Source organism: Malaclemys terrapin, chromosome 9 (genome assembly GCF_027887155.1).
Source record: "Malaclemys terrapin pileata isolate rMalTer1 chromosome 9, rMalTer1.hap1, whole genome shotgun sequence".
Classification (NCBI taxonomy): Eukaryota; Metazoa; Chordata; order Testudines; family Emydidae; genus Malaclemys; species Malaclemys terrapin.
The window spans coordinates 81,039,458-81,063,804 of NC_071513.1; the positions used below are offsets into that span (position 1 = coordinate 81,039,458).

The following is a 24,347-nucleotide window of genomic DNA, read 5'->3' on the forward strand; positions in this document are numbered from 1 at the left end:
CAAAGTTAATGCACATGTAATCTTAACTGCTCCATCATAATGCATGTATGAGTTTTGAAGTATGTGATCACTGAGGCCTAACAGTATGTCTGATGTGCTTGCCAAGGTAAGGGTTGTTCAATGCCCCCCTCTTTTTTTAACTGCAAACATAATCTTTGCAGCTTTTCTTAGTTTAATCTAGCCAATGTTAATACCTCTGTGTATTTTACCTCTGGCTCTTTCCCCATTCAGATAAATTGGCCTCAATTATGTGATAAACCTAAAACAGAGCATTAGTGAAATGTATCTGATTACCTAGCAACCCATCTATAGAAGCTTCTTCACTCCTGCTTTGATTGTCAGTATTCTTTGTGTGCTGTTTTCTTCTATTAAGAGTATTCTGACAAATGAATTCCTTCCATTTGTGCTCCTTTCTGAAAGATTTATGGCTGTGGAGAATTGTATTCTATCAGTATGTCTTCCCTATAGAAATACAACACAGATGGCATGTACCTCATTGCACCACATATTTATGAGAAGAGTTTCACCATAGGAGCTCCCTTTGGAGTCTTCCCTTTTATAATTGTAGATTTATTCTACACTCTTCTGTCAGATCTGTTGCCTAGGACTTCTATATGTCCCAGTTTTCTTTTGCCTCTAGGATCAAGTATGTTTAGAAGGGCTCACACTCAGTTCAAGTAGTCTTCTGTTTTTCCCTAGTGAATTAATAGTCCTTATCTTGCCTGATTCTTTATTACCTAACTTTTTATCTTTGATAATGTCAGTAAATTACCAATCTGCCTTTTTTTTTTTTTTGCAACAGCTCCCTTAATGAGAAAACACACGTGCACACCTCTGTATGTCAGCCCTCTAAAAAGATCGGTTGTATTCGTCTCATATTTCTTTGTACTTATGTATCAACAAATAAGTTTAGCACCAATAAGTTTGGTTAGTTTATGCTTGTGCATGGATCAGATTTTTTTGCTGTCATAACCCTTTTTGTAAATAGCAACACGTTTGGTTACTTCTCATGCACGTGGCAAGGGAGTCAGAATTTCTCAATGCTGAGTTTTGATGTGAAAATCACTGATACTTCTTAATAGGTTCTTGGAACTCCAGGAGTTACAGAAGATATCTATCATATTTTGGTGTCAGAGAGAGGAAAACACGTCCTGTGATTGTTCCTCTCCTTCCCTCTATACTTGTCCTTTTGGTATGTTCATTTCTGTAACTCTCGTGGCATGGTATAATGTGAACATAGCCTTGTTGCATCTGCGTATTGTCGGCATGTTTCAAAAATACAGCACAACTTTGTGTTTGTCACAGCTAAGCAGCGTTTCTTTCTGCCATATATGAGTATTCAGATGATTTTTCAGACACCTAGAAACATGCTACTGCTATACCTAAAAATAAAAAAGCTTAACATTGTTGAGTATGGGAAAGTCTTTGAAATGAAGATGCCTGTTATGTGATGTCTATATGACTTAACCTGAAAATTTACATTTCCAATGGCACAAAGTGGTCTATGGGGATCAGTGGCTATTAAATGAATCATGGTTTGTCTCTCTAGAATACACTGCATTGAACTGGATGCTATGAACACTTCATCACTATCTTAAGAATGTCACTGGAACAGTATATATTAACAGGGTTGCCATGGATGTTTTGATTGTTTTGGATTTTTGCCAGCACACTATAAATAATTAAAGTCCATGGACTTAACTGTTAACTGTTAAGACTGTACTGGTGAAAATTAAGGTGACAGACTTTCGTTAATTTGTTTGACTACAGAATGAAAAGGTGGATTGTGTAGTCCTTGGAGCTGGCAGGGTTTAAAAAAAAAAAAGTGTATTACTATCCACTATTTTGATTGTGGTAGTGCCTGTAATGTGCTAGGCCCTTTCCAAACAAAGATAGATGCACTTCTCTTTTAAGTCAGCCTTTTCTGCCCACTGTCCTGCTAAGAGCTGTGATTCTGGCATAATACAATAATTGTAAATACTTCTTGAACGTGAATGTTTTTACAGAATTGTAAATGTTAAAATTACAGTCCTATTTCTTCCCGATTTCTATTGTATTTTTCTTAATACTTTTATTAGTTTTAAAAATTGTTAAATGATGTTGTAAAGAGAATATTGGGGTATGTTGTACGCATTAAAGGGAATGTGAACTTTTGATTAAAAGTTTTAGTTTCTAGAGCAGGGGTAGGCAACCTATGGCATGCGTGCCAAAGGCAGCACGCAAGCTGATTTTCTGTGGTACTCACACTGCCCGGGTCCTGGCCACCGGTCCGAGGAGCTCTGCATTTTAGTTTAATTTTAAATGGAGCTTCTTAAATAAGGTTTTTAAATTGTTTATTTCAAAAAAGCAATAGTTTAGTTATATATTATAGATTTATAGAAAGAGATCTTCTAAAAACATTAAAATGTATTCCTGGCACGCTAAATCTTAAATTAGAGTGAATAAATGAAGACTCGGCACACCACTTCTGAAAGGTTGCCGACCCCTGTTCTAGAGTGTTTTTCTAGTGCTATCTTCATTGGTGCTATTTGGGGCCTGCAGTTATTTTTGGATTCTTTTATTTTATACTGCTTTATATCCAAGAAAGAGCTGGGCTTTACCATGTTCCCCCTCCACTGGATTTTTTTAGCTACTCTGATGGTGATATGTCAGTATCAGGGCAGCTATACAGTGAAATCTAGATTGTGGTCTGCTTTGGAAAAGCAGATGGGTAATTACAACTTATAAAAAAAATATTCATAATCTAAAATAATTTAAGGTTGTAACTGGCATTCTGCACTTTTCAAGCTAGAACTCAAGTATGTTTTTAATGATAAGCTGATATTTGGAGTGACTGAGAAGCCTGAATTACATAAAACCTAAAGGAAATTAAATATAAGCATTGCAAGCAATAATAGACCATTCCAGATAGACGGAAAAAGTTTGGTACTATGCATACTGCCTAAGTAACCTTATGCATGATTTTGGTACTTCTATAGTGTATATTTCTCCCTTTTTCATCTAAGAAAAGCCAGCTATTGTATGTTTCCTATAATTTTTAGCAGGGGTGGAAAAGGAAATGGTTTCTTAATGATTTGATCAGAAAAATGCGTTGTGCTATCTGATACCTGAAATATGGGTCCCACTACATTTTAATACCAAAAGGGAAAAAATCATGTGTGTTTTGTACACAGAATAGGGAATGGTTTGCTTGCATGAAGATGCTGAGATTTAAATAGTGGGTGCCATAGCATCTGTGATGGCATGAAACTGAGTATCTAACATTAGAATGATGGGCAGACTTTGTTCTAATCAGTATTCTAAGTGCAGTAATACAGTGTGCTTTGTTACAGAGCTGTAAAATGTGAAGCATAACTTAGGGTGGGGGCTTCTTTCAAGTTTTTTTTTTTTTTATTTTTTATATATAATAAATACCTGTGGCTGTACTGGATGAAAATGCTTAATCTTACATGTTATACAAGATTGAGCAATTTTAGGCAGCTGTTATCATATTTTTGTTGCATCGAGGAAATAGCAGTTCTTCTACAATGACGAAATGCATTAAGATCTTAAACATCATAAGTACCACTTGTGTTTTTCTGGCACAAGCCTTGATGAATCCCAAATACAATGTGAATGTCACGTCCACATTAACATGTGAAGTTATGTAGTGCTGTCTAAAAAATAATCTTATGCTTTTTTCTAGCTTCAAAGGCAGATATTTTTTTTTCAGTGAGTTGGTAGTGCTCTCTCAGAAAATTGGCACTGGCAGTGAAAATTTTGCAGCCAATATATTTTTCATTAGTTCTTGGTATTTGGGAATTCATGCTTCTAAGTGCCAAGGGGGCTAATGTGGTCAAAATTAAAGCTACAAGCTCTTCTGCTTTATATTAAATCCAAATGTGAGATTTACGATTGACAGCTTCTACCTGAGGCTCAAGTAAAGGTTCATGCTGGCTTTTTTAATTCCCTCCACAAAGGTATTAATTATGTTTTCATGGGAGCATGGGATATGTGAAATGAGTTACTTTATTTAAAAAATGGCTTCACGAGGAGAAATACCCCAGCTTGATTATAGATATACATCTAAGCTCTAAAGAATTCCTGGGGGGAAACTGTTGACATTTGATTGGGAAGGAAAAATCGGTTATTACATGCCAGTTAGGGATGCTATGAAGAACTCAGAAAGAAATCAATTAGTGGTCAATAAGATTTGTTTATTGGGGAGGTTCTTACCCTCTGTATCCATCCTTCTATGTAGGAAGGATAACATGTAATTGTGTTGCATATAAGACAGCATGAAGCCAGATAATCAGTACAGGAAAAACCCTGGAGAAGCCACTGCGTCAGACACCTGTGTGTGTAATTTTCTGAACCCAAATATTTCTGACACTGGTGAAGTCTACTCCGAATCAGTTTCTCTTCCACAACCATTCAGGCCCCTTTTAAAGTTCAGTATAGTTGAAACAAACTTCATGTTTCCTTCGTCACACTAACAGTGATTTAATCTCATAACATTGCTGCTTGCTAAGAAGCTGGCATTTTACCAGTGATACCCAGGAATGCATAGAGAGCATACAAGTTCATTCAGCAAGAGGGGAGAAGGAATTGGTTTATAAATATTGCAACATTAATAAATGCCACAAACATTCTTCAAAGGAACATTGTTGTCATCAGTATCCTCCATATTTAATTTATTAAAGTTTGTTTATTATTATTGAATGCCAAAGGTATGCTCAAAGCATAGGGGAAGACATCCTTTTCCCAAGCAGCTTACACGTTAAATTGGGTAAACAGTACAGTTCAGTTGTGTAATTGATAAAACCATCTGCTACTTATTCTGTCTATGGTTCTCTGTCTTTGCATACGTCATTCATGTATGATGGGGTGAGGTGATATAAAGGTGGTGTTCAGTTTGAATTTGATATAACTTCCAAGTGGCAGAAACCATGAGGTCATCTCAAGGAAAGTGCCAGTACTGCGAAACATCATTATGTGTTCTATCTATTGCCATACTTTTTCTGAAAAGATTTGCACAGATGAAGCATCCTATTTCTCCTCATGGAAACCAAATCTGAGTGTGAAAAGTACCTATTGCAGCACAGTTGGTTTAATCTTTCTTTAGGAAGCTTTCACAGTATTCATATAAGAGGAATTATTATCTCCAGTTATACATTTGTGGGGAAAAACTATATAAAAGTATTGTATGTAAATAATAAATGTATATAACATGTATTTTACATCTTTCCAAGTAAGTTGTTCAAAAATCTGAATCGGTGATCCTATGTTTTGCAAGAAATGGGATTTTGCCAGCATCAGTCCTTGAGTATTAGAACTTAGAAAACATAGTTTATATTCTTGTAAAAAGGGGTGTGTGTGTGCACACATTCAGTTTTCAGGGAGACCTACTATATTATCCCTAAATGGTGCTCAAAACAATTTTCAAAGCAAGGCTGTTGAGCTACATTTCTGGCAATGTGGATGACAAGCAGAATTCTGTGACTGACTCGTACGAGCATACACTGACAAAATAAACAACAAGTCTTTATTGCTCAGTTAACATTATGCAGTTAAGACCAGTTCATGCTGTGGTTTTGTACCAAAATTAAATTTGATACAAAACATTATTGTTAGCATTTCTTCCCCTCCTGCCCAATACCATTGTAGCTCTAGATTAAAAGTACTATTCTTCCCTTCCATTCATTGCCACTTTTCGTTTAGAAATAAATATACCACTCACGTTGTTTATAAGCAATAATCAGATATTTTTTGGTAAGAGAACATTTTAAAAGTTGCTAATTACTATGATATTATGCCATGTACTAGTTTTTGGTTTTGTTACTGTAAAAATCTAAAATAGCTTGAAATGGTGAAATTAAAACAGCCCTTGAATGTATTTATGTAAGAGTTTGTGTAGGTGAGATAAGATTTGATCCTATGTATAATTCATCCACAAAAACTACTGTAAAAAAAGATTAGTTGCAAAGTCAAATACTCAAAAATTAGGAAATGTGAGAATTAAGGTTGGCCGAGCATGTTGTATATGCATTGTGATAGTGTTTTAATTACATAATCGTACACCTTTTTTACACATTTAATAATGAGGTTAGTGCTTATTCCTAACTAGTTCCACTAAAGTCATCCCCAAGTATTTGTACGATGGGGCCCTGAGAGCGCTACCTTATGGGAGCTTCTATAGAAACTAACCTGATTCTGTGCTGCCTCATAATGTACGCTCCTAGATAAACCAATGCATACCTGACTAGTGCACAGCGCATCAAGCTCTCATGTACATGTATGGAAAGTGGCCTAAATTTATGACATCAACTGCAATTAAGTTAGCATGCTCTGAAAGAATTTGGGATGTTGACATTCCAGGAAAGGCTCTCAGAGGCTGGCTGGCAAAATCCCTGTAGCCTCAAAGCTGTGCATACTTTAAATGTTTTTTTCACTGCTCTAATACCAGGCATTCAATTAACAGGAATACATTTGAACCCAGTGTGGATAATTTTTATGTATTTTAAAGATTGTGTCTACCAAAAGTCACTGTGTAAAGGGTGGGAATGTTATGGATTTTTTTTTTTTTTTTAAACAACTACATTGCAAATGTGACTTCATGAAGCAAGACTATTTCAGTTGAGGTGGTTAGACTGTGGTTTCGACTTACTGAGGCTATAATTAAGATCAGGAGAGTCCAGGGTGAATTGATTTAAATAATCAGTCCTAATCATGTTTTGCTTTTGTACTTTTTTAGTTATTTTTCCCTTTTTAAAAAAAAATAATTGGTTGGTAACAATTATAACATTTGATTTGCAACTAAATATAGCTTTACCCTATATTTGGTGCTGCTCTTTGCTAACCAGGAAGATACACTGTGTTTATACACATTTATACAACCAGATATGTAGCTTACTGTTTTTCCTGATGATGATGACGAAGTTTTACTTGCTATTTGTGCCAAGCCCTATTTGGATGGAAATTGAAATTTAGTTAAAATGCACAAAATAGCATTTATTTTATTTTAAATTAAAACTATTTTAAGTGGTGCTGGATACATAAGAAAAATTTACCAAAACACATTTTGCATTTAAAACTAATTTATGAAACAAAGGAAGTATTATCTGTAGTGAATTCAACTGACTGTTTCTGGTCACAGTGTCCTTCAAGATTTTAGAACTAGTAGATATTGGTAGTAGTTTTTATTCATAGACTAGCAAAGGAAAACAGGCTTTTCTGTTTTTTTAATTCTGAATGAACTAGTCATTGAACTGAACTAGTTGAATAAATTGAAATGAAGAAAATAATCTCTTTGCACCTTCAGAAATCGCTACCGCTATCAAAAGTTGGTCAACCAACTCTGGTTCCATGTGTTTTCTCCAGTGACTTCCAACAGTTCAGTAGTTTGACTATTTAAAACTTGGCAGCAGATGTGTGTTGCTTGAATATTATTATTTTTATTTGTGATTTTAATAAATTATAAAAAGTTTAGGCCTTAATGTAGATTGTCACTTTCAAATTTAGTTTTAAATAGGTTTAATTTTTTTTAAAATAAACTTATTTAAATTAAATTTTTAAAAAATCATAGATTTTTTTTTTTTCCTTTGGTCCATTCTGGGAGAGTCACCTGCTGATGAATATAAGTGGTTTGGCAAAGCAGCAAGTTGAAATAGCTGGTTAATGACCTCTCACGTCCAGGAATCCTGAAATAGTCTGTAGTTTATCCTGTTCATTCCTCTGGGATAACAGTGGCCTTTCTGCTTATAATTTCTTTGTTTTTTTTCTTCCCAGCTTTTGTGCTTCTATTTTCTATCATTGTAAATACTGTGGTAAATATAGGTAAACAGGCACAAGGTCAATCCAGTGAGTGAGCTGTTTTTAAGGTACAGAGGTTAAATGCCAAATTTCATGAATTGTTACAGCAAAGTGTGTAGCAGGGAAGTGTGCCTTTAAACTCAGAAGTTTAAGACAATGTTAGCAACAGACCATGAAGACAAAAATAATTTGTCATTTGTGGGTGCAGCCTCTGACAACTGCATTTAGGTAGCATAGGATTGCCAGTTTTGGATGGACTTATTCCTGGAGCTTTCATCACATGACATCTTTAATTAAAGATTAATCTTTAATTCCTGGAGACTCCAGGACAGTCTCGAAGGTTGGCAACCATAATGTAGCAAGGAGGGGAAAGAAGTAGTAGTATTAAAATGTGCCCAAGGTAAATAATAAACCAGATGAAGTCATGTAAAATAGACGTGTGCTGTGCTCTACTCCATTTCCTGTATGTATACTAAAATGAAGTTATAAAAATCTACAAAACACTCTAAAATGTGCAGTGTTCTTCCTCTGACCTTTTGGTTACAGCATGAGGAAAATAAATCTTTCAGAAATAAATGTTATCTGTACTTCTCTGGATGTAATTTTTAAAGATGCTGGAATCTAGTGTGAGGGTTTTGAAGCAATAACTCTACATTGATTCAGAGCTTTTCTATTCCTGGTGGAGTAGCAGAGTTCTTTAAACCAGTGGTTCTCAACCAAGGGTTCGGGGCCCCCTAGGGGGCCTCGAGCAGGTTTCAGGGGGGCTTCCAAGCAGGGCCAGCATTAGACTGACTGATGCCCAGGGCCCCACTGCATGGGGCTGAAGCCCAGGTCCCTGAGCCCTTCCACCCGGGGCTGAAGCCTGAACAATGTAGCTTCATGGGGGAGCCCTGTGGCATGGGGCCCAGGTAATTGCCCTGGTTGCTACCCCCTAATGCTGGCTCTGGCTTTTATATGCAGAAAACCAGTTATTGTGGCACAGGTGGGCAGTGGAGTTTTTATAGCATGTTGGGGGGACCTCAGGAAGAAAAAGGTTGAGAACCTCTGCTCTAAACATAGATTGCCTGCAAAACTACAGTTAACAGTCACTACTTTGTCTAACTGAACATTTCTCAGAGAGATGCTCTTACTTATTCATTAGGGAAATAATGAAGTCCCAGGTTTGGTTGGTCAACTTGTTAGGCATTTTCAGAAACACATTGTTCTCATCAGTGTAAATGACTTTACAAAGTCTGACGATAAAATGGATACAAGCTGAGTGCTTAGATACAGAAGTAGCCCCATCTTTCCCTTCCTATTCCTCCCCCTCTTCCTCCAGTTCCCCCAAACATTCAGTGAGGGACAGGGTTCCCTGTGCCATGGAACAGGCCATGGATCTGGTCACCAGACCACACTGATCTCCATATACATGGTGACTCTATCTCTCTGGTGGCAGTTCAGAAGCACAGGCACTAGAGCTTCGAAGGAGCCATCAGTTTTTCCTTTGGCTGTACTTGACCCTAGGATCCCCACACACACACACACACACCCCTTTAAGAGGGATGTCGTGCAGCATGGATTGGCCCTGCACAAAAAGTAATGTAGCCTTTCTTCACAGAAATCTGTTTGGCCTTAACTAATGCAAAACAGTTACTTCCTTTAAAGTCTTGTTTTTCTTTTTTTAATCCTGCACTTTGGCAAACCTTTTGTGTTAGTTAAAGCAACTGCACTGTACACTATTAATGGCCAAGTTACTGTTGTTGTTGGGTTTCTGATTGCATTCCTTCTTATTATATTACCATTGAGCTGGAGAAAAGGAACTTATTGTCCTTATAGCAGCAACAGAGTAGCTTCTAAAGATTTCCGTGCTATATATATTATTTATTTAACACTTTGCATTTAGAATGAGAGACTTTCTGTGAGCAAAGAGTAAATGCTTTGATTGCATGAGGCAGAATGGACTAGTGGAGTGAGTACGAGACCAAGACTTATGAAGACACGCATTCTTGTCCTGTCTCTGCAAAAGATTTGCTATGTTCCCGTTGGCAAATCACTTGTCTCATTTTCCAGATCTGTAAAGTGGGGCTAATACTTTACAAATAAATTCTCTAAATTCCTGTGAAGTCTTTTGAAACATGTGAAGTGCTGAATAGGTATGGCAGTAAATAATAATAATAATAATAATAATGCATGATATAACTCTAGCTTTCATTGCACCATGCTTAGATAATAGTTGGAATATGTTAAATGCCTCTTGAGAAGACAAAGGAGCAGATAATGATCTCAGTTAAATGCCTCTTGAGAAGACAAAGGAGCAGATAATGATCTCAGTTATGCTTGTGCAAATCTGGAGTAATCCTATTGACTGCAATACTTATGCTGCAGTTACACCAGCATAACTGAGATGAGAAACTGACATCAAGCCTCTAATATCTGTATTCTCTAGCTTAAAAATAAATATTTAAAATAGGGCTGTCGATTAATCGCAGTTAACTCAAAAAAATTAATCGCGAATAATCTCATGGTTAAACAATAGAATACCAATAGAAATGTATTAAATATTTTTGAATGTTTTTCTACATTTTCAAATATGTCTTTCAGTTACACAGAATACAAAGTGTACAGAGCTCACTTTATATTTATTACAAATATTTGCACTGTAAAAATGATAAAAGAAATAGTAATTTTCAATTCACCTCATACAGGTACTGTAGGTTATCATGAAAGTGCAATTTACAAATGTATTTTTTGTTACATCGCTGCACTCAAAAACAAAACAATGTAAAACTTTACCGCCTACAAGTCCAATCAGTCCTACTTCTTGTTCAGCCAATCGCTCAGACAAACAAGTTTATTTTCATTTGCAGAAGATAATGCTGCCTGCTTCTTGTTTACAACATCACCTGAAAGTGAGAACAGGAGTTCACATGGCACTGTTGTAGCTAAGGTGACCAGATGAGAGATGTGAAATATCGGGACGCGTGGGGGGAGAGGGGGGTGCCAGAAGAGGGGAGGGGGAAAAAAAAAAACCCAAGAGCCGGCGGTGGAGAAAAAAAAAAAAAACCCCAAGAGCCAGTGGCGGAGGGGAAAAAAAAGAAAAGAAAGAAAAGCCGGAGCATAGGAAAAATTGGTGAGGGCTGAGCACCTACAGGCAGCTCCATGTCCCGCCCCCCGCCCCACACCAGCTCACCTCTGCTCCGCCTCCCCTGAGCTGGCTGCCACATCCTGCTTCTCCCCCCTCCTTCAGCACTTGCGCCGCCATACAGCTGATTAGCGCAAGCCTGGGAGGGAGGGGTGAGGAGGAGGAATGCGGTGTGCTTGGGGAAGTGGCGGGGCCAGGGTGGGGATTTGGGGAGGGACCCAATGGAGGAGGGAAGGGGTGGAGTTGGGGCGGGGCGGGGGGCACGATCCCCCTGTGCGCTGGTGCGCAAAATATCGGGACAATTTGCGTCCCGACCGATGTTCGGTCGGGACGCAGGACAAACAAGTAAATATTGGGACAGTCCCGATAAAATTGGGAAGTCTGGTCACCCTAGTTGTAGCCGGCGTCGCAAGATATTTACATGCCAGATGCGCTAAAGACTCATATACCTCTTTGTGCTTCGGACATCGTTCTAGAGGACATGCTTCCATATTGATGATGTTTGTTAAAAAAAATAGTGCGTTAATTAAATTGTTACTGAACTCCTTGGGGGAGAATTGTATGTCTCCTGCTCTGTTTTACTCACATTCTGCCATATAGTTCATTTTATAGCAGTCTTGGATGATGACCCAGCACATGTTGTTCGTTTTAAGAACACTTTCACTGCAAATTTGACAAAACGCAAAGATACCAATGGGAAATTTCTAAAGATAGCTACAGCACTTGACCCATGATTTAAGAATCTGAAGTGCCTTCCAAAATCTGAGAGGGACGAGGTGTGGAGCATGCTTTCAGAAGTCTTAAAAGAGCAACACTCTGATGCGGAAACTACAGAATCTGAACCACCAAAAAAGAAAACCAACCTTGTGCTGGTGGCATCTGACTCAGATCATGAAAATGAGTCAGTCAGCCCTGTTTTGGATTGTTATTGAGCAGAACCTGTCATCAGCATGGACACATGTCCTCTGGAACAGAGGTTGAAACATCAAGAGACAGCTTGACAGCCCTGATTTAAAACCTTTCTAGTGATAAGATTGACTTGGGATTTTTTTTTTTTCTTTTTTTTTTTTTTTTAAGGCCAGATCTCAGCTAGTATGAATCAGTATGGCTCCATCAAAGTCAATAAGGTATGCTCACTTACACCAGCTGAGGATCTGACCCATTGATCACAGAAATTGGTGGAAGGATTTTTAAAAAGCCCACCAAACTATTACATTGTAGAAGAAATTAGCATGTTAGAACGTGATGCACATCGAAGTCCCCGGTGCGAAACAATAAATATGCTAGGTTTCAGAGTAACAGCCGTGTTAGTCTGTATCCGCAAAAAGAAGAACAGGAGTACTTGTGGCACCTTAGAGACTAACAAATTTATTAGAGCATAAGCTTTCGTGGACTACAGTCCACGAAAGCTTATGCTCTAATAAATTTGTTAGTGTCTAAGGTGCCACAAGTACTCCTGTTCTTCTTTTTAATAAATATGCTGTAATTTAAATAATAAGACCCTGGGGTGGAGAAAGACGTAAGGGAAATAATTTTAATGGACAGTTTGAAATTTTTCTTTGGGGGCAGGGAGCAGAGGAGAGCAAATAATGTTTGTACTTAGCTAGACAACCAGTGAAGAAAAGGCTGAGACAGCAGAAGATCCACACATCTTCATCTGAATCCATACAGAATAAGCCTGTTTCTCATGGCTTTTTATGAATTTAAGAACTAGAGGACATTAAGTAACATGAGGATAGAAAAGGATCTTTAAAGTGCTCGATCCTACAAGGTGAAGAGCACTCATGTGAAGTGCAGAGAACCCCCACTTGCCAGTGATTTTGGTTGGGAATTGAAGGCCTAGCACCTGGCAACAATGCTCAGCATTTCTAAGAATGGAGCCCTAACTTACAACAGCAAAGGAAATGGAACAAGCAGTCTAGAACCCAGATATAACTAGAGACTTCCTAGTCATATTCTGTTGCTGTAGTTTTAGTTTTCATACTAAGTAGTGCACATAGGATAAGGAAATTAAGTACTGATTGTCTACCCCCCTACTTAGAGACTCCTTTAATCAATAGCACATGGAGAAATAGAAGTACAAACTGACCACTTGTGAAGGAATGCGATTTACTTTCGTGTGTTCTAATGGGAGACAGATCCAGTCCTAAATTATCCTGGTTAAAGGGCTTAAGTGTCCACGTAAATGCATACCCAACTGCCAAGTGTCTTCAAATTTGTCAATCTTGTTCAGTAACTCTTTTGTGGTGAATTTGAGAGGAAATGTTTGCCAAAATGAAAGGGTTGATTTTAAGGTGTTGATTCCTTCTAGGGAGCTTAGAGCTTTTACCTTGAGCTAACTCCTGTTTGCTTTGTACAAAACTCCCACTGAAGTCTGTGAAAATTTTGTTTGTATAATTAGGGCATGATTTGGCCCCTACAGTAGCTAGCTCATATGAATTATATCAATTAACTGTATGGCTTTTAAGGCATTTGTGATGGTAAATCAAGGGTTAAAACTGTTCATATTAGCAGGAAAACATAGCATGAGCAAACTGCCAGCACAAATATCAAGGCGCTGTTCCTGTGTAATGCTTAACTGAAGGTTAGTGATCAGCGTAAAACATAGAAAGACTCTTAACAAGAGCTGCCAAATTAAAGCAACAAGCATTTGGAGAGATTCTTCCTTTCTCAATGGGGAGGTAGGATTGACTAAAGCTAGGTCTATTGTTCCTTGATCTAAGAAATCAATCAAGATGCATTTTCTAAATTAGTTTATATAGCCCTTAAAAAAGAATTACAGATTGGATATTTATTTTAACTACCAAAGATATGGCGAAAGAACCCTCTTTCAAGGTCTTGTCTGACTTTAAACTTTGAACCCATTTAAAATAATCAGAAAAATTTCTTAGATTTAAAGGAAACAGCAACACTTTAAGTCTTCTGGTATTAAAAGGCCAGACACAGTTTGTGTTGAGCAGCTCTTATGATTGATCAGAACTAATTTTTAATCTCCAAATCTCCTCTAACCTATAAAGTAAAAGGATTTATTGAAGTAAGCTGGTTTACTGGTAAATTATAGTAAGCTGGATGCACAAAGGGAACCTGTTGATCCAAATCTTGATTCATAGCACTCTATATAAGAATAGCCTGCTGCTCTAGATAGGTTGTGGGTTGGTTTTTTGTTTTTAAATAAGTTATTTCCCTTCTCTTCTAAAACATTCCTACCTAGATTTTTACTGTTCCCTGAAAGGATTATGGACTGAGCACTTGATGCAAAAAAAATATGATTTAATTTTTAAAACGTTAGGATAATGTTCTAGTTCATATATTCAAACATCTAGCAGCCTTCAACTACCTGAAGGGGAGGGGGGGTCCAAAGAGGATGGAGCTCGGCTGTTCTCAGCAGTGGCAGATGACAGAACAAGGAGCAATGGTCTCAAGTTGCAGTGGGGGAGGTCTAGGTTGGATATTAGGAAACACTATTTCACTAGGAGGGTGGTGAAGCACTGGAATGGGTTACCTAGGGAGGTGGTGGAATCTCCATCCTTGGAGGTTTTTAAGGCCCAGCTTGACAAAGCCCTGGCTGGGATGATTTAGTTGGGTTTGCTCCAGCTTTGAGCAGGGGGTTGTACTAGATGATCTCCTGAGGTCTCTTCCAATCCTGATCTTCTATGATTCTATGATCTTTTCAGCATGCCAAAATATTAAATGGGAAGAAATGCCATAGTTCATCATTCCTGTATAAAATTAATCAGCAATATGCTAAGAGTTTCTGCCAACTGAAAAAATGGTGGAAATGGTTTCTAGTCACTGCCTGCAGCTGTCAGTCAGGTTGTAGAGTCACAGTCACAAGATAGGAGTCAAGAGTCAGCTGGGTCAGGATATTGGGAGATCAGAAGCAGGAGACAAACTTGAGATCAGAACCACGAGTCAGATGCCAAGAGTCGACCCAGCTCAAGATACCAGGAAGTCAATGTGTGGAGCAGGGTGGAGCCCAGTTGTTTAGACAGCTTCCTGTTCCTGCTGGACCAGCTGGCTGCTCTGGGACTCCACCAGTAGGACCTCGGGTGGAGCCTGGAACTGGGGCTGGGTTTCATGGGTCCCAGATAAGCAGTTGTCAGCAAGCTGGCAGGCGCAGGGTTGGAGCTTAGCCACTCCTGTAAACCCTGCGGACCTGGGTTCGATATCCATGGATCATGACAGCACCTAGGTTGGTCTGTACTATAAAGCTGAAGGTTGTAGTTCATAACATAATAGATGACACAACTTGAAAACTTGCCCTGCTTGATTAATAGAATTCTGAAGGCCTCCAGAGACTCTTTTGGCAAACCACCAGTTCACCACCAGTTGAATAAGTCACCATATATAGTACGAGATAGAACTGCAGACTGGTGTTCTTCTCTTCTCCAAATCACGTGGTCAGTACTTAATATAATATAAATCAATGACAATGTGCATTATCTCATCCTTTGAAATTAGAGGGGCAGGGGTTAGAGGCTTTCCAGTGAGATTATGCCTCTTCGAATTGGAGACAGGTCATTACAGCCAGGAAAGAGAAAAATAGAGAAAAACTTGCAAGGGATTCAACACTGAATATATTTGTATAACCATATCCTTCAGGAGCTGTCAAGGCTAATTCCCCACTGTGGCACTTCGAGTGCATAAGGTGGGGGCCCACAAGGATTCTAAAAATTAATACATGCCACTCCAGGCTTGTATTAAACTCTCATGGTTACAGCTTTTCTCTGACCTTGGATTGGTAGATGCTGCCACCACCGAAGTGCAGAACCCCTTTGAGAACCCAGGAAGGTGCACTTGGGAATTCCTTTCTGTGGAGTACCCTCAAGCCCTTTCACACACACACACCCTTTGGGGAAGAACTGAGAAAGGAGGGGGGGAAAGGAAATCAGCTGTTGCCACCAGCTAATTAAACAACGTGCACAAACCTCTTAAGACACACAAATCCAGTTCTGTTCTTAATAAAAAAAAAAAAAGGTACATTTTATTTAAAAAAATATTTTATATATATATATATATATATCTGGGAACTCAGGCTATTGCTACATTTTAAGAGCCACTAAAAGAATTAAACACCAGGAATAGTTTTGTTGAGGTCCAGCTTAAAGGTTACAAGCAAAACAAAAGCACCTGGGGTTAGCACAGAGGAATCCACAAGCCATAACGAAATAAAAGGGATTAACCCAATTTGGTCTTCCTAGACATTTTCCTACTTACATATCTGGGGTTTTAAATGAGTAGTTTCGAAGTATGATACTGATGATTTTTCATACCTGGTCCAAGGACCTTACAGCATAGCTGCTGCCCTGTGCATAGCAGTGAGACTTTTTAACTCTTTACAGGTAGAGCAATTAGAGAACAGCTACTAAGAGGGATTTTATAGCTACTGGCTGGCTGGGAGCCTATAAAAGGGAGCTACCTCCACCCCCCTTCATTTGTCACAGCAGCTTTGTCAGTAACTACAGTACTGTAGTGTAGACACTTGCTACAGTGACAGATGGGGTTTTACTCTAGTAAATCCCCTCCCTCCCTCAAGAGGTGGTGGCTAAGTTGATGGAAGAATTCTTCTGTCAACTCTGCAGTATCTATGCCAGGGCTTGGGTTGGTTTAACTGTGTCTCTGGTGAATTTTTCATACCCCTGAGCGACCATAGCTTAGGTCAACCTAAGTTTTAGACTTCAGTATCTCCTTTCTGGGTTTGGCTTTAATGGTATGCTGAATGGTATAGAGCAGGTAATCTGTGCTCTATTTGGAGCAGGGTAGGAACTCTGCTTGCTTACCAGATCATTCAGCACATCAACCGGCAATTTAATTTAATTTAATTTTCATTTTAGTTTTGTAGTTGTCATTCAAGTTGGTGTGAAGTTTTCCAGTTATTGTTGCAGCTATGCTATTGCACGTCCATTACTACAAGGAAAAAAGATTCAGTACTCGTAGAATCGCATATGTTGTGTTTCAAGTAGTTTCACTTCCTTTTCAGCCATATGCTGAAAAGTACCGCTGCATCCTATTAGTAGTACTCTTTCTGTTTTGACTGTTTGTGGAAAAAATAACTTGGTCAGCATTGCTTCTGCTGAAGTCTGACAGGTTACGCCACATTTCCTTTACATATATTGTGTAAGAAATACATGGACAGTTGAGCCGATGGGATGAGGGTCTCATATCAGTTAATCTTTTCCTCCCCTACAGAGTCCCCAAATTTCTCAGATTGTCCCTATATTGCCCCTTGTTTGTTTGTGGTTAAAAATTTTGTGAAATGATCCAATATCCTGTCAAGTGAAGTTTGAAATGCTACAAGAGACAAACCATTATGAATTATATTTAGTGAAATTGGTAATTACTTCTCTTCCTTTGCAGGTTCTTTAAAGAACTTGAAGCAAGGCATCAGAACAACATCTTCATAGAGGATATTAGTGATATTGTTGAAAAGCATACTGCATCAACATTTGATCCATACGTGAAATATTGTACTAATGAAGTCTACCAACAGCGAACACTCCAGAAACTATTGTAAGAAATGATGCTTAAAATGCATGTTTTTAAATCATCCCCTTAACGGTAGCAATCAGGATTTCTTGAAGCATAATATCTAGGCTCCAATTCAGCATATCCATTAAGAACATGCTTATTTTAAAGCACATGTTTAATTCCATTGATGTAATTGAGGGTGAAAATATACTTGGCTGTAGAGTCCAGTCCTATTTGCAGTCGTGCTAAATTGTCTTCATGGACCAGCATAGTTTTACTAGTTTCTTTATAGCAATGCTTTTATACTTTTCCTTTTGTATCGTTCATTGCATAGTTTGTGTGCATGCGCACACTGTACTGATGTCTCTAAATATCAGTTATATTTGTATAATATTTCTAAATATAACTGTTGAACACTAAAAGGATGAGATTCCCTCAGATTGCCCTTCCTGTGATTTACTGACATCAATGCTATTTGAAAAGAGAAATTCACATTTCTAAATTAAAGCAACCTTTTAAAAAAAGTGTTTTTTTTTTTTTTTTTTTCTTCAGAACTACAAATCCAGCCTTCAAGGAAGTGCTGTCACGGATTGAGTCCCATGAAGACTGCAGGAATTTACCTATGATCTCTTTCCTCATTCTTCCAATGCAGAGGGTTACACGCCTTCCATTGCTGATGGATGTGAGAACAGATTATTTTTTTTCTGTGTATTCTGTGTCCTTGGAAATTAAGCAACCTTTCTTTTTTTTTTTTTTAAGTTATTGGACCATTCCCATCTCACCTGGTTTAGATTGGGGCCATGGCTGTATAAACTGGTCTGTCAACAACAAAGAGGAAATTGTGAAGTGGGTGGTGGCATTTATTTGCACTTGCAGTGACCAAGGAATTGTGCAGAAGTTCAAGTCAAACAATTGGGCACCAGTCTCTAATGAAACTGTATGACGAAGTCAGAGTCAAGACACAACTACCATAGAAGTTGCACACATACAGAATTGGGCCTAGAACCTGGTCCTTCAGTTCAAAACATAGGCTTTCTGCCATGCTGACTAAAGGACTCCCCCTTTAGGGCCAGACTTTTCTCACAGGAATAGTCCTTTTGGCACTATGAAAATTAAGGGGGGGTCACAATCTGATCCTTCGCTAACTATTTTAGTAATCGCTCCTGTGCCCTCAATGGGGCAGCCACTACAGGGAAACATCATTTACATCCATAGCTAGTAACAGCCTGTTATGGTGGGATGTGTGGGGTTCTCCCTTCCAACAGGCAGCAGCAGGGATTGGCAGAGCCTACAGCAAGGGAGAGTGCTAAGAAGCGGAGGTCAAAATCTGATAGAAACATACATACTATGAGGTCTCTGGCATTTTGGTTTGGATGCCAGGACTGAAATGTGATCTGCACTGCTGCCAATGGTCTGGATTAAAATCCACACTCGAATTCTGGCTTTAGTAGGACCCAGCTCAGGACCTATGCAGGTCAGTCACATCTATAATTATGAATACTGCAATAACTGTGGGGATGTGTTCAATACTTCACAGTGGTTGATTAAGTAATAGTCCTTTATATATCTACAGTTACTAGTTTACACATTCTGGCCCCATGGGCCATACTCCATTGTTCAATAAATCCCTGTGTTTGTTTAAAAAAAACCCCAAAACATCCAAACTAACTCTTTAAATTCAGGATACCTCTTCAGAAATGAAAGCATCTAACAGCTGAACAGGATGGAAAATTACAAAAGTTTTTTCTCAGAGATAATTTTCTGAACTTTGTTGAAATGTTTTCTTTATAGTAAGTTTTCATTGTTTCACTTAAACTGAAATATAAAAAGAATGATTCTCTTACATTCAGACTGTGAAAACATAATTTCACCTGAAGAACATAATTTAGCCCCTTCATTATTAGGAACATATTGATACAAGATGTTTATTTTGGCCGAACTTTTCATTTTCATGACCAACTCACATGGTTAGCCAACTTTCAGCAAAAGTTCCACAGTGCTTTGAACATTAGTGACCGGTTTATGTTTAACCCGTATACAGTAGGAGTAAAGAGTGCAAAGAGCTTCCCTCCCTCCCCACTTTCCATGGTCTTCATAAGGACCAGAGACAATTGAAAGGGAGCACAGGGACTGCTCTCTCCAGAGCCTTTGGGAGGACATGGTGCTCTGAGCAGGCAGGTCCGTGGCTTACTCCCTCCCCCTGCATCAGACCATAGATTGATATCGGCATGCTGCACTCCCTAAAGAGCACATCAGTAGATACACACTCCATGTGCACCGAGGAGCTCTGGTTGGTAGGAAAATATGCTTCCATGTTGCCCATCCATGTTTAATTTAATTAATTGTATTGTAATTCTGTATTCATCTGATTTAGATGTAACAATATACAGTTTTCAGTTCTCTGAATTGATTGACTTTTATTTCAGACCATCTGTCAGAAAACCCCTAGAGAGTCACCAAAATATGAGATCTGCAAACGAGCCTTAAAAGAAGTGAGCAAGGTATGTTTTTAAAAAGCAAATCCTACACAGCCGACCTGCTTCTATTTAGCCTCTTTTCTTCTTCAGTTGTGCAGTGTGCTTTGGCCAATTCAATATACCAATCTGAGACATGCTCGCTTTTGTTTTTCCAAATGGCTTTGGCCCCTTATTTTTTATATATATATATATCTCAAATAAGTGGCTATTATATATTATAAACACTTATTTGATATATTATTTGCCTCCTTCATTATTTGTCTTGATCATGCATTTCATAATGAAATTGGACAACTTGGTTCTATTCCCCTGTCATTGTCCAAAAAAAGGGATAGAGGTACAACACCCAAAGCCTGGAAACTGCCATGGATTTTTTAGAGTTAGAAAACTGGAGCTCCTAAGAACATTTAAGGATTTTTTTTTTAAGTGAAATTAAACCATTCCAGTCAATAAGAGCTGTGTTGAAAATCCCTCTTCAGCATGGAACAAGTATTGAATACACACAACAATAGAGGAACAACCCACTAATACATAAAGCATAAATATTGCCCATAATTAATTCTACAATAACCTCCAATACGTTTCTTTTAAAGCTGATAACGAGGTTTCAGAATTTGGCATTCATGACAACTTCCAAAGTCACAATGAAAAGAAAATCTGTACAATCACTGTTGGCCTCGAAAGCTTTTTTTAAATTAAACGAAAGACGGTTTGAAATGGAAATCTAGGGACTAGCCTCTGAGATCTTAGAATTTGAGATCCTGCGGCACGCAATTGAATGTCATTAAATTTGATGGATTGGGCATCCCCCTATTGGAAATAAGGTTCCTTGTATTTAGGGCTAGACACTGCCTTAGGCTCTGAACATTCCTGGCTCATTTAAATTATTTATGCATGGAAATTGACAATTTTTCTCTTAAAGTGGAAGAGTAATGAAGGATGAAAATGCCAAATTGCTTTATTCAGGAACAGTCACTGACAGATCAGCTTCACATTTAAATCATTCTGTTTCTCAGAAAAAATTCTGAACTGCTGCAGTAACACAATACTGCTGCCAACACACTTGAATTTTATTGTGGGAAATTCTTGTGGTGTACAGAGTATTCAGACTGAAAAGGAGAAGGGGGAGGAGAATTTGCCTGACTGATATTGTTCATACCCCTTTCTCCGGATGCTGCTTAACTATACCCGATAAGCATGACTTTTATCCCTGACTCATAAAAATCCTCCTGTAGAACAAATGTTTTACAGTTTGTTTTTTTTCCTCAGGGAAGGATATCCTAGAGCTTAGTGTATAAGGGCTTTGTCCCCATCTTCTTCAAATTACTCAGCTGTTGCACTGAATTCATTGCCTAGTTTAATTTGTCTCCTATATAAAATCCACTAAAAATCGAACAGCCTAACTTACTAACATGCTGCTTCCTATCTCCCCAACAACAATTATAGCAAAATAAAAGGTGAGCTTTTTTTCCTATTAGAAAAGCTGGAAGGCTCATTTGTCCTTTCTAGACTTTTGATTGCTGCAAGTTAGCCTAGAGAAGGCTATCCAGACAGACTCAATTGATTTGTGTTCCTACTTTCAGCCTACTCTCCACCACTCAACACTGGCAGGGATTAGCAGGGGTCATGGTGTTAGTATTCAGTACATTAGCTATACTTTTCATTGAATTGCTGTGGTACTGGAAGGATCTGGGGAACTAAGTGAATCAATGGAGTATGCTGTTGCTCAGACATCTCTCTCCCCCCTTCCAGGAAGTGAAAAACAAGAAGGGGCCCATTGATTTTTGGGGAGCCCATGGACGGGGTTAAGGAGTGTGTTTAATTTTTTCAATTTAACATATCTAGATGCCTGGTCTTCCTTTTTTTTTTGGGGGTCTCTAGAGGAATATAACACATTTTCAAATCGCATTCTAAAGCACGAGTGAATAGTTTTGTGAAATACTGCCTTCCTTAGCTTGCCAAAAGAGCATCATAACGTTTGCCTTGGTATCTTCCTTCAGTAAACAATTTGCATGTCTGCAGTTGTAAGAGCAGCATATAACATTGGGTCACAACTACACAACTCACTTACTTGCCAAAGTTATAGTTTATGTTCTCTCAAGGTGCCCATTAAGTTTTTGGACTGACGATCTGCAATCCTTTTGAGTTAGATACTTTGTGCCACATGTACTACTCTATGTGGAATAATCAATCCTCTTTGTGGTTTATTATAAAAATATCCATTTCTTTGATTTTCTTGCTTCTTCAGTGGTATGCATTTCCACAGAAAAGTTGCCATATAAAGGAAAAGCTAGTAATGCAATATCTAAATACATTAAAGCAGGAACACTTTTTTCCTTTTTCTTTCTAGTTGGTCCGTTTATGCAATGAAGGGGCTCGAAAAATGGAAAGGACAGAAATGATGTACACAATTAACAACCAGCTGGAATTTAGAATCAAGGTATGATATTTCCATTCATGAACTCATTTAGCATGTGCAGAACTTTTGCCTTTCCTTAAGTTTTAAGACTAACAGATTCACAGCCAGAGAAAATGAAGCAAATTACCTGGGGATTGCAGAAGCCATGATGTTGAACTGACCTTTCAACAAAGGACTAAAAGTTTGTCTCCTGAGAGCAGCTGAGGCCGTGAATGCTTAAAGAGAGACAGATGCCACTGCTAACCATATCTCAGTTACTAACATCAAGCAGCTAGAGCTTTAAACAAAAAGTAATTACACAAGTTAACACTACTCACCTGAATTGCACATAAAAACTAGGCTATTCAGAGAGAAGGCGTCTCATTGTCAGTGAAATCTTGCCCCCCTGTTGAAGTTAATGACAAAATTCCCATTGACTTCAGGGGAGCTAGGATTTCACCTCATCTCCTTAACTCATGAAGTTCTGTAGAAGTGTTTAAACACAGATGATACATAGAACTGTTCATTGGTCTGTTTCTCTGTCTCTTTCTTTCTCTCCCCACTTCTTCTGGGTTTGTCAGCTCTTGGATATTTTCAATAAACTAAGATACTATATGAGAAGTACAGTGCATTTTTAAAAGACCTTAATACAGGGGTCGGCAACCTTTCAAAAGTGGTGTGCCGAGTCTTCATTTATTCACTCTAATTTAAGGTTGTGTGTGCCAGTAATACATTTTAATGTTTGTAGAAGGTCTCTTTGGGCTGGTCTACACTAGGGGCGGGGATCTATCCAAGATACGCAACTTCAGCTACGCGAATAGCGTAGCTGAAGTTCAAGTATCTTGGATCGAATTACCTGGGGTCCACACGGCGCGGGATCAACGGCCGCGGCTCCCCCGTCGACTGCGCTACTGCTGCTCACTCTGGTGGAGTTCCAGAGTCGACGGTGAGCGCGTTCGGGGATCGATTTATCGCGTCTTAATGAGACGCGATATCGATCCCGGATAAATCGATTGCTACCCACCGATACGGCGGGTAGTGAAGACATACCCTTTCTATAATATATAACTAAACTATTGTTGTATGTAAAGTAAATAAGGTTTTTAAAATGTTTAAGAAGCTTTATTTAAAATTAAATTAAAATGCAGAGCCCCCAGACCGGTGGCCAGGACCCAGGCAGTGTGAGTGCCACTGAAAATCAGCTCATATGCCGCCTTCAGCACACGTGCCATAGATTGCCTACTCCTGCCTTAATAATTTAACTAAAACATTTTTTAAAAGTGGTAAAATACATATTGTTTAGCTGGAAAAACAAATATCAGACTTTATTAAATTCACAGCCATTTTGTCTGTTGACGTATTGTGTTAAACTCATTAAAATGATTAGAATTTAGTACTTATTAAAAGGGCTGCCATATGATACTGATATTTTCCAAATCTTTTCTTTTGAGTACAACCAAAGTTACAGGTTGTGTTGTTTGTTTCCTTTATCAGTGGCCTGTCCAACAAGAGTCAAATGTGATTTTAAAAAGTTTTTGGTGGCATTTTCAAAGTATCAAAGATATAGGAAAAAAATCTTTTTTGTACCTCAAAAAATGTTCATTTCAAACAAAATTTTGTAAGTAGAATATCATACCCATGGGATGACATTATTTCCCAAAGGCTCTCAAAATGCCCTTGAAAATGGCTTATATTCTTTATTTTCACCACAAAAGATGTCCATAATCTGTTGTTCTTGATTTAGGCAGAAGGATCAATCTCTTACTGTGTACCCTCTTCTAGAATGTATACTGCAACTTCCCCCTCTCATCAGTTTCATGGGAATAAAGGCTACTTTTATTCTTTAGCTTTTTTGCTAGAGTACCACTCTGCATGTCTTAAACATGACTCCTTGGTGGTTTAGAATTTATCTGTGGTTTGAGAGTTTGCCAGTTGGATTGTAAAAGGCTGATTTTTCTTGGCATAGTTTCAATACACTTTATTATGCTGAGCCTGTTTGTTGTATATAGGAAGAAGACATTCTGCATTCAACATTGCATATTTTTGACAGTTAGAAAAAAATATTTTAAAAAGTCAAAGCACGTGTTCTCTG

General features: G+C 38.3%; 1 protein-coding gene across 2 annotated transcripts in view; it reads left to right on the forward strand.

The window, feature by feature from the left end:
• ARHGEF26 (Rho guanine nucleotide exchange factor 26) overlaps nt 1-24,347 on the forward strand; it is a 108,238-nt gene that overhangs the window by 29,333 nt on the left and 54,558 nt on the right. For both annotated transcript variants that reach the window (XM_054040036.1, XM_054040037.1), the window contains exons 7-10: nt 17,270-17,422; nt 17,933-18,062; nt 19,807-19,881; nt 22,208-22,297. In XM_054040036.1, coding sequence (XP_053896011.1) covers nt 17,270-17,422; nt 17,933-18,062; nt 19,807-19,881; nt 22,208-22,297 — 448 coding nt within the window. The remainder of the gene's footprint in view (nt 1-17,269; nt 17,423-17,932; nt 18,063-19,806; nt 19,882-22,207; nt 22,298-24,347) is intronic.